Source organism: Nyctibius grandis, chromosome 5 (genome assembly GCF_013368605.1).
Source record: "Nyctibius grandis isolate bNycGra1 chromosome 5, bNycGra1.pri, whole genome shotgun sequence".
In the NCBI taxonomy this organism is placed as follows: Eukaryota; Metazoa; Chordata; class Aves; order Nyctibiiformes; family Nyctibiidae; genus Nyctibius; species Nyctibius grandis.
This window is the reverse complement of record NC_090662.1, coordinates 88534251-88548846: the sequence shown is the minus strand read 5'-3', so window position 1 is coordinate 88548846 and position 14596 is coordinate 88534251. Positions and strand designations below refer to the sequence as shown.

At 42.1% G+C, this 14596-nt stretch overlaps 1 protein-coding gene across 1 annotated transcript in view; it reads right to left on the bottom strand.

The window, feature by feature from the left end:
• The window catches only part of LMO3 (LIM domain only 3), a 55389-nt gene extending 42518 nt beyond the window's left edge, over nt 1-12871 (bottom strand). Inside the window, exons 1-2 of the mRNA XM_068401931.1 lie at nt 12847-12871; nt 6133-6346 (exon numbers count right to left, since the gene is read on the bottom strand). Of these exons, the coding sequence (XP_068258032.1) occupies nt 6133-6346; nt 12847-12871 (239 nt within the window). The remainder of the gene's footprint in view (nt 1-6132; nt 6347-12846) is intronic.
• Nucleotides 12872-14596: the final 1725 nt, after the last annotated feature.

Here is a 14596-nt window from a genome sequence, read left to right as displayed (position 1 = left end):
GCATTTCTTTTAAAAGAGGTTATAGAAAAATACTAAGCAGACCTATAGAATGTTCTTTCACCAAGAACGTTATCACATCCTCTGGCACTGCAGACTTACCTAGGCTGCCTCAAAATCGCCACTTTTATTAAGCTTTATTGAGCAGCTATAAATTGACAAAATCTTTGTAGCAAAATAATTTTCCATCAAAATACACCGTACTGTAGAAAGGTAATGAAGAGCTGTAGGACAGGCTTTAAGAGGCACTGTACTTTCATCTGAAAAGTCTCCTGAAATTCTTTGAACGTTTCCAGGGGATTAATGAGGTATTTTGACAACACACGAAAAGCATCTGGTTTTCAAGAAGCCTTGTAAGAGGGAACATTCACATTCTTGGAAATTAAACTGTGTATTTTAAGCCACTAAAAATAACACAATTATTAAAAATTTGGCAGCTCTGAAGAAAAATACCAGCAGATATGAGGAAACACATGGAACTACTGAAGAGCGTCAAACTTGAGTACACACATTTTACGGCATTTCAACATGACTTAAACACCAATTTTAACAGCTTAATTGAATGTTTCTTATTAAAAGCTATCACAGATAGATAAACTAAAATAAGAACAAGCTAAACTAGCCAGAGTGTAACTAAATCAAAAGCTTATTCTTTGCAAGTTTGGTGGATTAACTGTGTGTACGTGCATTACTCTCCTTGTACACCCTTATCCCTTCAACAACTCTTAAGGTGTTTGGAGGGATTCAAAACCTTTGGTAATTAGTACCAGAGTATTCTTGCCTTTTTTTTTAAGACATGCTAAAGGATACAATTAATGCAAATTTAGGAGAACATTCATCTCACATACACAGCAAAATTAGAACAAGTAGACCGTTACACCTACCATTTTTATATATTTTTTAAAATATTTTAAGGGCTTATTTCTGCAAACTAGTACTCCCTTGAATACTTCAATGCATTGCAACAGGGATATTAGTGTATAAATAAGGGTTCAGTTCTACAAAGCTTTAGCAAAGAAAGCAGACATCTCTTAAGCCTCACTTTATAAATACCTCAATATTCCTGAAAACTCAGGGTGCTTAAGTCTTTAAAGATCTACCCTTATTTAATCAAGCTGGGCAAGAAGCATACTGAGGTGTCATTTTGAAAACACCTTATAACCCACTACCTGTGAAAATATTCATACAGAGTATTTATACATGCATTATATATATAATATCCATATAATATAACTATATATAATATCCATATAGTTATATATATATCCATATATAACTATATATAATATCCATATAGAGTATTTATACATGCATTTATACATGCATTTAAGAGAGTTAGGTGTTTGCAATACTTAATGTGCACTTTCCACAACACGAGAGAGAGAAATAGGATCTGCTAATCAGTACCAGGCCACAAGACGTTTTAAGTCGCTCTAAGTACTCCTACGTAATGATTTTTTAAAATAATAATTGCCTTTAGAGTGCTAGCAGTTGTACAGGAAAAGGTTGCTTCCTAAGCTCATCTTTATGGTGCTTATAGTTGAATACTTTCTGTAGTCATGTCTCATATTTACAAGATCTCATCCAATATATGTGTTTTAAAAGCTTGGCTTGTCTCAGGTCTTTGAACCAGCAAGTGGGGAAGAAAAAAAAATAACACGATCTGCTCCTTTCTTCAGGAATAGTTATCTACTTATCTTCATAGCTATTCAGCGACACTTTTAAAATCAATACCAAGGTTGGGCGGTGGCAGGGGGTAGACTTTAGTGTCACCATCCTCCCCATCCCTGATAAGATTCTAGATGTGCTTAAGGGCAAAAATTCCACCCAAATGTATTAGTTTTGTTAATCCTTTTCCTATGATCTGTTTGCCTGGCTAGGGAAATTATGCAAAAAGTAATAAAAGTTCTAATTCAATTTCCATGTTAAGAGATGGATTTGGAAAAAAAAAAATCAGAAACCATATTCTTTGTGTTTACTAAGAGATACACACTCCAACATTTAGTGTCGTGGAGCTGGAGTTAAAACCAGAAACGGTGAAGATAATTTAGCTGCATGAATGCCTGCTCTTCAGTAAAATGCTGCCAAAATTAAATAGGAATGAAACAGCACTTTGTAGTCATTGGTTGCTCAGCAGGGTTTGCGTAGTTAAAAACCTAAGTGAAAAGGGTGATTGACCTACATTGCTACTAGCTTAGCACAGCTGTACTTTCATATTTTCGCTGCATCCGAGGAAGTTCATTATTTAATACAACTGAGTTACATGTAATTGTCAGTCTTTCATTTTACACTTTTAGGGGCCAGATATTAATCTCAAATGTGCGGCAGGCATTACTGTGCATCTGGAAATATCTGTGGCTGCCCATTTGCACACAAGGCTGAGAGAAATGGGATTGCATATAGTTGCACCTGAAATTAGGAGGCTGCCCAGGGGTAGGAGGACCTCACAAATATGCAGAAATCAAATGAGCAGATGGAACAGAAAGCAAATCCCTTGGCACCCCAAAGGCAAACACTCTGCTGTTTCCCTATTGTTTTGAGCAGAAGCAGCCCAGAACGCGCAACCAAAGCACATTTCACACAACTCATACCTGCGGTTTAAATAAGTAATAACATTCCAGTTAACAACCAGTTTGACATATTAACAGCCCAAGGGCTGTTAACATAACGACTGGTCATTAATGGCAGTAATGACAGGTTTCAAAAGGAATATTATGCTTGTAAATGGACACGCTGCCAGTTAGAAGAGAGGACAGAGGAGGGTAGGTGGATACATTAAGATGTCACCGTACAGCTCTGGAGGGAAAAAAGAAGGGGGGAAAAAAACCCCACTTCTTGCATATTTCACTTCCTGTAAATGGACTTGAAATATTGGCGTAAACCTAAGTTCCTTAAATTAAGTCTTCACTTTCTAACCCAAGAGTGTATAAGCAGGAGACAGAAGCCTGCAGGGGAATTATACTCTGCATATCATTTTCACTGAGTGTGTTATTTCTAACATTGAGTCCTTTCTTTACTCAAGTCAGTTCTCATCCTCGTTAACAAAACAGAGCTCATTCCTGCTGCGGACACCCTAATATCCTCAGTGTTGTAAGCCACCTCTGAAACCACCTGAGCGACTTACGTGAATCAGATTCCAGGGTAAAGCCTCTTGTACCCAAAGCATCTTCCAAGCTCATTACATCACTAAAGATTTCTTCCATCCCCTCAACCCCTCCCAAATCTGGAGAAAAAAAGTTTTAATATAAGGAAATTAACTAATTTTACCAAAGGAGAGAGATAAATCAAAGCAAGTTTTGAAGTTTGAAGATACAAAGTATTTATAGAAAGCTCACCAAAGCGGGTACCTGAGGGCTCAAATGCAGAATGTGAGCGTGCATCGGGGTTGAGGGAGCGTTTAGTTTTTTTGGCAGGCATCTCTGAATGACAGATACTGGAAGTATCTTTGAAACAGCCAAAGACACAATCACACAGTTTGCGAATTTAACCATGAAAGTTAAAGCACCCAAACTGGCTACATTATTGCTTATAGCATCTGTAGAATGGCTGTCTTATTGAAAGACATAATGAACACAGAGAGACGAGTTAATAAGCAATTTTACTCTTTATAGTATTGTGCAAGCCACATATCCTCTAGAGGGCACCACATAAATTAATAGGAAGCTGGAGCACTTTTATATGTAGCAAAGACTCCCTTTATGGTTAAAAAAGAAAAAAAATTGAGAGGTTAGTTTGAAACTGTAATCGAACCCTAATCTGATCATTAATACAAAGTAATTCGTTCTTTAAATGCATATCAAGTGGGTTGCTAAATATGAAATCTTATTTGACTACAAAGCTAGAGAACATTTAACTAGTTTCTACATTAGCATTAAAAAGATCACTTTTATAGGTTCACTGCGTAACTAAGTAGATAAGACACGATGAGGCAAATGACTATCTGCAATTACCTTAAGTGCATCAGTTTGAAGTTTAGTGTAAATACCAAGTTTAAATCTATGCACTCACAAGAATCACTAAAAAAAGGCTCATGACAAGATAGCTTCATTAAGAGTTGATAAATCCAGAGACAAAAATCAGAAACATCTTAAAACTGATTACAGGATTTCTCATGTATGCTGGTTTCACTCATGCAAAATATTGTGTATGAACAAATAACTGAAATACCAGTTTTGAATGTGGTCATGACAGATAAAAAAAACACAGTCTCCTTTCTCTCAATCACTTTGTATGAATTTTAACAATCTATTAGCAAAATATTTATTCCTGTTAGACCTTCAAAGACCAGTGTCTGTGTGTGCATATGTGCTGGGGAAATGCTTTGCTGATATCTCTACTAGTAGATCACTTTTGGTTTTGATTTTAAACATCTGATTTTAAAACACTGGGTCTGCTGCACTAGCACTTGAGAGATTCAGCAAGTTCAAAGTCTCCAGTAAATTTGGAACTCAGATCAAAGAGCCATAGCGCAGTTTTCTCACTCTTGCAGGCACTTGTTGTAGAAAGATTCTTAAAATGGGTTTTAAAAATTAGGATAAGTGTTACCTTTCCCCCAGAAGCTGTTCCAACCCCTCTCTATAGACACACGGTCCAAGATCACAAGTGACCTAGGTTCACATACAATAATTCCCTTCTATTCAAACAGTTTCCTGCCAGTTTTTAAAAGTAAGGTTTTGTTACCTACTTCTTTAGCAGCTTTAATACAATGGCTTTAAAATGCAGACTCTATGCTAAATTCCCAGCACTATCTTGCGTTCAGTTCAGAGTTTTGATGGGTAGCAGAGCACTTTTACCACTCAGTAGTCCAAGCACACACCTGAGAACCCTGATCTGCCTTGCAGCCCCAGTTCAACAAACGCACAACGTGTTTGCGAAGGTTTTTGTTCCACTCTAGGAAAAACAGGTTGCAACATGGAGAGCCAGAGTACCAACAGTTATTAATAACACTTTAGTCTTGATTTCTGTTCCAACCTACCCACGCTGTAGAATTTGGGAACCGATCAGTGTGTGGGAACCTCCTATTTGGTACCTGTGCTTAAACTGAACTTGTAAGTTAACGTGTTCAAAGATAATTTTAATTTTTCCCCAATGTATTACTGACTTGAATGTCCCTTTAAAAGGAAAAGGCTTCACTACAGGGGCAGGGGAAATATTCCCAGAAGTTCACATTAGCCTGGAGCAGCTAGTCTCATTAGGCCCCCTCTACAGGGAATGAAGGAAAGGTGCTCCTACAGCAAATAGGTGCTCTGAATCACCCCAGAGGAGCCTTTTCTCTCTATTTACTATTGAGAGCCTGGGGAGACTAAACGTCCTGATTAAACTTAGCTCCTGCAAAGCAGCCCTATTTATTCACATACAATCTGCAGATAAACTAGCCTGGTGCTGCTCATCAGTACTTTGCTATGTGTTATATGTCAAATACTTTTGAGAACATAGGTTCACAAGCAAACAAGAAGTAGAAAATAAGGTGATGATTTGCTATCTGAGAAGTGGCAATAGATTACCCAGCATCCCACTCAGGACACTGAATTAAATCAGGACCAGAGTGGATTTGAGCCTACCAGCTACATGGTTATTTAGCATGGGGAAGACAGTCAGCCTCTTTGGTCCAGCTTCTAACAGCTAAATGCCAACATTCATAATAACTTCCAGTGTCACAAATTAAATCCCTCTGGCAAATGAGGAGTACTGAAGTGGGTAAGCGAAGACGAGTGAAGCACTCCTCACTTACAGAGCTCAAACCCTGCACTGGAGCTGGTGAAAACCAGACGCGCAGATTCAGGCCACTACGCCTGGCCACCACTGTGCTGCAAGGAGGAGCAGGAGGAGACCGCCAGCTCCCGGGGAGCGTGGTGCTGTGGGGAACGTGGAGGGTTTACTCTGTTCTCTTCCTCCTCTGGGCACTGGAGCCTAGTATTAGCATCAGAAAATTGGCAACCGCCCGCATGGCCTGGTTACGTGTGGTTATTGATTCAGATTTTAGTTTTATTTCCATGCTGTGGTATTTGTTTTCTCATCCTCAACATACACTTGGCCTTGCAGCCCTCAAGTACCGCTTGTGCCCTAGTGATTACACAGGAAGGGCTGAACAGATTTAGCAAGTTTGTCAGTGAACATAAGACGGACATGGCTTACCTCAGATAGTCTCTGCGACAAAGGATAAGGTTGGCTTTGGTGTACAAGGTAGAGCCCACCTCCCCCAGGCGACAGTCACAGCAGGCACATTTCAGGCAGTCTTCATGCCAATATTTGTCCAGGGCCTTTAGAAGGTATCGGTCTTTAATCTTACGGTTGCAGCCAGCACAACCTTTCGGCTTGGTGTCTGGCTGGACTGAGAGCATTTGTATACCTGAAACACAACAAGACAAGAGAAGAGTGAAAACAGATATTCTCTTGAGTGCAAGTCTTGCCCTTTTCTTCCTCCACCTCGCCACTCCCCCCACACCCAGTTCATTAAAAAGGCAATTGTGTAGATAGGATGAAATAACCTAGACAGTCCATAGCAAGCTGAAAACAATGTTAAGATAAATTTGAGAGCGGAAACTTCCACTTCTCTAAGTTCCACAGCTTCTCTTTAACACCTCATTTGCCTGGTCTCTTTGCTGAAAAGAAATAGGATTAAAAAATTAAAATGAAAAACTAAAACTGTTCCGTTGAAAAGTCATCCACTTTCGCCCAAAGTATTCAATATTTAGCAACCAAAAATTTAAATAAACAGCGTATCTATGACAGCAAACACAGCTAAATCTACATATTCGGACCCATTTGCATCTTTATAAAATATAAAAGCACTCCCGATTCTAAAGAAAAAAAGACTGAAGCTATTAGAGGCACAGGGCCAGAGTTTCAGGAAGGTTTGACATAGACATTTTGGTGCTGGGGGGAGGGTGGTGTTGTTTTGTTTTTTAAGATTTCAATTCTCCTTAGATACATGAATGAAGCAATCAGATTTTCAGAGACTGCAGTACCAGCATCTCTAGTTACAGCCTGAAGTGGAAGGACATTCTGAAAAATCTGATTTTAAATAATCTGCACAAGGTTGGAGAGTCGCTAGTTTGTCAAGGAAAAAAAAATAATGCATAAAAACACCTCTGCCCCACTTTCCAATCCCAATTTTAGCCAACAGCTAGTTCAGGACAAGGAATACAGAAGTATCCATTAAGTATATATACCTTTTGATGTAACAGGAGAGAGCATTTAAATAACAATTCAAATGCCTGAACCACTGTTTAAGGGAGGGAACTGGTGAAAGTGGAACACAGTTGAGCGATGGTACACAGAGCACTGCAGCCAGCTTCCAGAGATCCATACAAAAATCAATTGCCCTCAGTTTTACAGTAAATGGGGAGAGAAGGTCACTGCCCCAAAGCGCTTACAGACTGGTCTCTCCTGGTTAATCACACGAACTGCCATCCCATTACACTCAGACTAATTCTCTGAAAGACATTTCTTAGAATAAGCAAAATCGCAGCCCTGTGGATGCTTTGTTGGACATCAAACAGCCACCAGAGAAAAAGAGAGAACTGACACGCAGTTCAATTGTTAGGTTATCTCACTGTAAAGACAATCAGAGACGTAACTTAAAAAAATGCTACCCATTGGAGTGCATCTGAATATTACAATGAGAATTTGTCAAGACTGGGAAATGAATGCTGTTGCCAACAAGCAAATCCTACCCCAAAATTCATGGTTTGGCACCCTGTTATTATGCAGAGACCGGGAAAGGTCAAATAGAGTCTTGTAACAAAGAAAAGCTAATTCAAGAGCTCCTCATCAAGAATGCTCTACTACCTACTGTTAAGAAATCTTTACAGTTCCAGCTTCTATCAGCAGATCTCAGTTGGTGCTGTAACACACCACTACAGACAGGCAGGCTCAGGGAGCTACAACATGAACAAGTCAGGGTTTGGGTTTTTGTTTGGTTTGTGTTTTTTCTTTTTTTTTTTTAAAGCTCTCATAAGGAAAACACGAAAATCAGTGTAACATTTGAAGCAATGGTACAGTGTGCCTTTATGGATATTAGCGCTACAAAGACAAGAGGCTAAATGCTACGCCGGCTGAGGCGTCCCAGGGATCTCTACGCACGTATGTACGTGGAACACATTGAATTTATGTGGACCGCAGCGACTGTAGAGCCAGTTAAGTGACTTTTCAGGGTTACCAAGCTGAACTCCCAAGTTTCACCCGTGAAGCTGATCACTGAATTAGAAATAGTAATTCTTATGTGACATATGAGCACAACAGCTTTGATCCCCTCTTTGCAATATACTCTATTACACATTTCGGAGCAATATATTTATCTGTTAAATTAGCCATTCAGTTATATGCCGAGAGTTCTCCTAGTGGGCACCCCAAAGTACCGCAGTACTGCTGCGTAACATCTAAAGCTCATAACAAAAGTGTAAGGTCTGTATTTTTCTATCAATAAGTATAAAAAAATGGCATTGCTGCCTTCCCATTACTCCCCAATCAATGCTACTCTCATAGCTCCCGCACTACTTAGATTCGTAAGATCTGTTTCTCATTCACAACAGGGAGGATGTGATCCAGCGACCTGCACAGGGCTGCACAGTAAGTCTGTGGCAGATCTGGGAACGAACACGCACATCTCGTCTTGAGCAAGCACCATGAGACAAAGGCTGAGCCTTTACAGTATTTTAAATTGCCAACTGACTCCCCTGAATCCAGGGTATATACATGAAGAAGCAAAATAATATGGCTACAAATAAATGGCTAAAAGCAGTGAAAATATCAGAGATTTTTAGTAAAGAACCTATACTAGACTGTAAATGGAAGTCCTGCTGGAACTCTAATACCTTCACGTCATCGTAATCTGTAAAGTTGCGTATCACAGTAGAGTATAAATATCTGCTAAGTGCCAAAAGCAGGCTTATCCCCAGCCCCTCTCTTCGGCCACGCAGAGGACAAATGCATAAAATCGGTCACAATTTGTACCAACTTCTTGTAACTCAGTAAAAAAGTTCAGAAGCATGAAGGGCTGTTCTAGGACTTCAATCTTTAGCTCGAGGGAAACCAGGATAAACTAGGAGCTAACGCAGTTAAAGGCTTTACAGAAAAAAAATCTTAATGTAAAAATTCTGTCGCCTGATAAGGAAGCGGGTTAGAGAGCAGAGGCTGACAGCCTCTGATCCAGGCTGATCTACTGTCCTGCGCAGTCTGAAGGGAACAAGGTGCCACAGAAACAAGGCTGAACAAGTGAATATCTGAGCAAATTGCAAGAATCAAGCCTGATAATTCCTGAGGTATATGCTGCAAACACGAGGTTATTGTATCACAAATAAACACGCAGCTTGCACGATCTTGCACATACCCCCGCACAGTTTTTGAGACGTTTGCTACATGAGGAAAGTAGACAGAGCACTGTCATTCATATTGGTTAGCCCAAACCCTCCTTGTAGAGACGAGTGAAAAAGGCCAGACACCCCATGGAAGTAGCATTAGCAACCCTGCACGTCTATTTTCCTGAGGCAGAGAGAGAAGGTGGTGCTGACATCCCACCAGCAGCATCTTCAGATTAGGGATTCATCTGCAGCAGCTTTTGGAGGGAAGGAATGCTTTTTTTCTCCGATAGATCTGATCTTTTCACACTTTACTTGCAATGAAGCTGCTTCTGTTTAATGAAAGTTAAAAAAAATCCCAAACTACTGCTTCTTCAAAAAAAGAGTAACTTTTTTTTATAGTGTTGAAAGGTTCGAAACGAAACAAAGCACAAAACAGCGCTCCAAGAAGTGTTTTACATATCACCAAATTCTTTGCACATGCACTTTTCTTCACATGCCCTGGATTAAATCACTTAATTCTGAAAACAGAACATTTTATTACTTTTTTCTGTATCATATGAGCCACCTTAATGCAGATCACTTCACAGACCATCTCTCTTCCCTTTAATGTTCCCACAAGATCTCCAGTGCAGTTACACTTTTCAGATACGCACGCGTGTATTTTAGAGCTCTCTTAATTTGGCAGTAAGAATACCTGCACCTTACTGTCAGCCAGCTTTTCACAGGCTGCGGTTTAAGTACCCATTTATTTCTTAGGACAGAGGAAGGACCCTTACAGCGGCTGACAGCACCCACAAAACCATCCAAACTGCTTGCCGCTGAAATATCAGGTAGTAGCACACAGCACTGCTGCCTGGCTGCCCTCCTCTCCACCTCTCTCAGGAAAGCAGAGCTTATGGACCACTTCCAAAAAACCATACCATGCCATAAGTGCTATACCCAGGCTGTAAAAAAAAAAAAAAAAAAAAAAAAAAAAATTCAAACCCAGCTTTCCCTTCAGTTCTGCAGAGTCCTACCCATGCTCTGCATCACAGAGCAGATCTGTTCTCAGAACCGAGAAATTTCAGCGCCTAGTCTGTCACTGTCAAACGAACCCTTTTTATTTCATCCCAATATGCTTTCAAGGGCTTCCTCTATCCTTCCCTCCATTCCCTCCCTCCACTCCCAGTCCCCAAGATACTGCACATAAACTGCTGAGCTGTGTCAGGAATAAGACTTCTTCATCACTATCTACCACCTTTAGGATTTTGAAGGGAGAACTTAATAGCCTGATTTGCAGGTTTTTGAAATTTCCTTGGTCTCTCAGAACAGGTTCGATGCAACTGACTCCCATCCCTGGTTATTGTTATTACTGTGTGATGAAACACTGTTAACTGATTTGTAACTATGATTTCAGGATAAAGAGGAAAGATTGCTGGAGAAAGCAAAATTAGGCTCCTGGAGGAAGGCAAAGAAATAAAAATCCATTTCACTCCAATCATCACCCTTCTCAAAAATCAAAGGGAATGAAGATTTGACATAATGAACTGTATTTTGTTAGCGAGGTAGTAGCATCTGTAAGCAGGATTGGTCCCTGATGGTTCTGAGTGTGGCACAAGACCCACAGAACTCAGTTTCTGATTTGTGGTACAGACAGTCTTTGAAGGGCATGTTAAGAGAGGAAGAGTTGGATATTATTATTCACTGGATCACTTAAAAACTTTTAAAGACCACTCTCGCCCCCCCTCCTTCGTGGAGGCACGCACACAGTTCTACCAAGGCCAGCAGTATGTACAGCAAGAAAGGGAAAACTTGCCTCTACTTAAACAAAAATCAGTTTGGAGCAAATTAAGTATCAGTGCACCGGTCTTTAAAAGACAGCAAACTGACAGACAATATGCAATCAACAAGAGAGTTAGAGATCTAGTAGAAGATAAAAAGCATACTTTTCCGATGCTTTCCCACTTTGTAGCTTCATCCTAAAAGCATTCAGAGCTCCAATTATTCAGGACAATACACACACAGACTTTAAAAAAAAAGTTAAGGTTTCAGAAGCTAAGAAACATTTTAGAACTCGCATGTAGCACATCAGGAGTCGTAACTAGTTTTAGATTGGCATGTAAATTGTTCTGTGGAAAATTCTTATTGCCTCTGAGACTCTGCTATTCTGAGTTATTTGACAGTTTAAGGGAAATCATAATTAAAAAAAGAGACATAAATAATAGCCTGTGCAGTGTGGTGCACAGAAATAAGTAGAACCATTTCATTTAAACTCTGGTGAGCTTTTAATTGCCTGGATTGCATTGTGAACCAGCCTAACGGTTGATTGCCTCCATTATGCTCTCTTGTTCTGTGCCATTCATCCGCACAGTCTCAGCTTCTGTAGTTAACACAACAAAGTAACCGCAACTCCATAACACTCAGGGGTTTTTTAAAAAATAAAAGTAAGGACTTCAGTACTCTCAATATAGTCTCTTCTGTATACTTTTGAGTTATTTTTCCATGGTATATAACTAAACTTCACCTTCTGTCCTTTCTTCTACAGAGGAATCTGATTTTTTCTTTATTATTTTTGATAATTTTTAATAAAGGAGGTGGGTTGGGAATCGGAAAAAAAAAAAGAAAAAGAAAAGAGGAGGTTAGGTAAAAACTAAAAATGGGAATGTAGTCCCACAGCTGGGAGCAGTGATACAGATTAAAAGAATTTGGCCACCATGGTTAGTCGATTGCCAAGAGACACCAAACAAAAGATTTCTCTTCTTCTTTCCCCTTCTCTTTTTGAAAGCTAGATTGGGCCTAAAAGCTTGTTTCTCTCTGTTCACTGGCCCAGAGCATCCCTGCAGGCTGCAGCCCCCTAAGGGACAGCACAGCAAATAGATGTACCCAGATCTCAGGGACGGGAGCTGCTCAGCTATGTTCCTACCCCTGTCGTGTCCCCCCCCACCTCTCTCCCCCCAGCCCCCCCCCCTCCTTTTTTAGAGCAGTGGTGCTGGGAACCAATTTGATTCCCTTTTTCTCCAATGCAGCTGCAAGGCTCAGAGATACTGACATTTTTCCACTCTTATCAGTTTAATTACAGTTACCATGGCAGCAAAGTGCTAGTGCTTGGCAAAGGCCAACAAGAGATTTGCAAGACTGAGTTCAATTTTGATGCAGCTCACATGCAAAATAAAAAAATAAATAAGAAACATACACTCTACAACAAAGAATCCCTTTTGGAGTTGGACGCTCAAGCCTTTTTGTGCTAATTCCTTTTCAAGCATCACAGGGATGGGGCGATGGGGAGCAGGGGGGAGAGGGAGGCGTCGGGAAAGCATGTAACGATATTTGTTGCACCTAGCAAGCTTAGCTGGTTCAAACAGCGGTCCTACAAAGCTGTCCTAGGAAAGCAGTATTTTGGGTCCCTTCAGAGCACACGCAAACACAGACGCTCGCTACAGCAACGCGTTCAGGATCGGAGAGGCGAGAGAAACACTCCCGTCGTCTCCCCCCCTCGCTCCCCCCATCACTACCTTAAAGCGCACCGCTCCTGCTCGGTGCGCACGGAGACGGGAGACCGCCGCCTTACCAAAACTTTTCTCCTTTTTCTGCATGAGTTGATTTACGGGCGCCTGGAGAGCTCCTTCTCATTGAAGCACCGAATCCCGGCAAAAGTAGCAAGTGCTTCCCCCGGCTCGGGTCAAGTGAGCGGGAGCGCGGCGGGCGCGCCGCAGCCCGGCGGGCGCGGAGGCGGGGGGCGGCGGGGCGAGGCGGGGGGGGGGCGGCACACCCCGAGCCGCCGGCCCCGCACGGCGATGGCGAGCGACAAAGCCACATGCTCCCCTAACTCTGCCCGTCAGCCTGTAATCCCAGCGGGCTCTTAGCTTTGTTGTAACAAATGGGTTTGATTAAACTGTCACATGCGGCGTTAGCATACCGTATCGTGCTCGGTATGGAGGGAGAAGGGGGCGGCGGGGGGTGAAAAAAAGAGGGGGGAAAAAAAGAAAGGATCGTAGACAGGAGTACTATTTCACAACGCCAGCCTGGCTGCCCTTCTCTCACGCCGGGTCCGAGAGAGGCTGCGTGAGCCCGGAGCCCCGCAGCCCGTGTGCGCCCGGCGCGTCCCTGCCGCCCCCGGCCCCGCTCTGCCCCCCCGGGGCTCCCCGCCCCGGCAGCAGCCGCGCTCCTGCCTCCGCTCTGCCCAAAGGGTTAACCGTGCGCCGAACCGGTTGCAAATTAAACTGCTGTACGGGGAGGTTTGTGGATTAAAGCCGGGGAGTGGGAAATTAACCGACTCCCTTGATAATTGAGAGCACGTTTCGAGAAGCTCTGGAAGAATCAAGAATAACAATAATAATACCGGGGGGGGGGGGGGGGGGGGGAAATGTGTGTGTTTGCTGCAATTCATTGTTAACTTTGACTGCTATTTCTCGAGACATACAGTTGGATGGGTTTCGCTCAGCATCCTCCGCTTGCATGTATTTCATGTCTCATCATAAAAATAATGAAGCCTCACATGATTTAAACAAAACAGTCTCAGCAGAGCTGCAGCTCGAGTGAAAGTTGCAGTGCAGAGATGTGTGTGTGTGTGTGTATTGCAGCCCCGGCTTATGACTCAGAGAGAGAGAGAGGGAGAGCGAGAGTGATGCAGACACACACACAAATGACCCAAAGCTTATGTACACAGTTGCCTCACTTACCTTCTCAATTAAGCGATACAGGGGAGGCAGTTCAATAAGCACAGTGGCTGCTTTGTAGCTCTTCTCCTTGGAAAAGGTCAAAAAGAAGCATTGTTTGGGGAAAAAAATAAAGAGGGGGTGGGAGAGATGGGGAGGGAGATCGCTATTCTTTAAGTTTAAAATAATGAGGTCCTCAAGGATCCGCCAAGTAATTGTGTTGACCGCATCCGAGCTACAGGTGTCCTCCTTTTAGTATCTTGCAGTCCAAGGCTGTCTGTCTCCGTCCTGGCTGAAGACAACTTACCTAAAGCAGCGTGTGAGGAGCCGAGTTGAATGAAGTCAGGGCTTTATCAGCTGCAAAATGCAATCCCTTACCAGCCAGGCATAATACAGCAAAAGAAAAGGTCACTCAGTTATTACTGAGCCAGCAGAGCCCAGGCAGCTCTTGTGGAAGACCACAGAGAAGCAGCTCCCTTCCGATTTAAGGCTATTTACCTCTCTCCCCCTCCACCCACCCTTCCTCTCCCTCTCCCCCCTCCCAGCTCCCCCTTTCTCTCTCTCCCTCTCTCTTTCTCTCTCGTTCTGCAGCTCGCTCAAGTACAGCCGCCCTCGGAAAGTGCAAAGCAGCCAGGAGACAGATTGGGCTTTGTTGGTAATTTC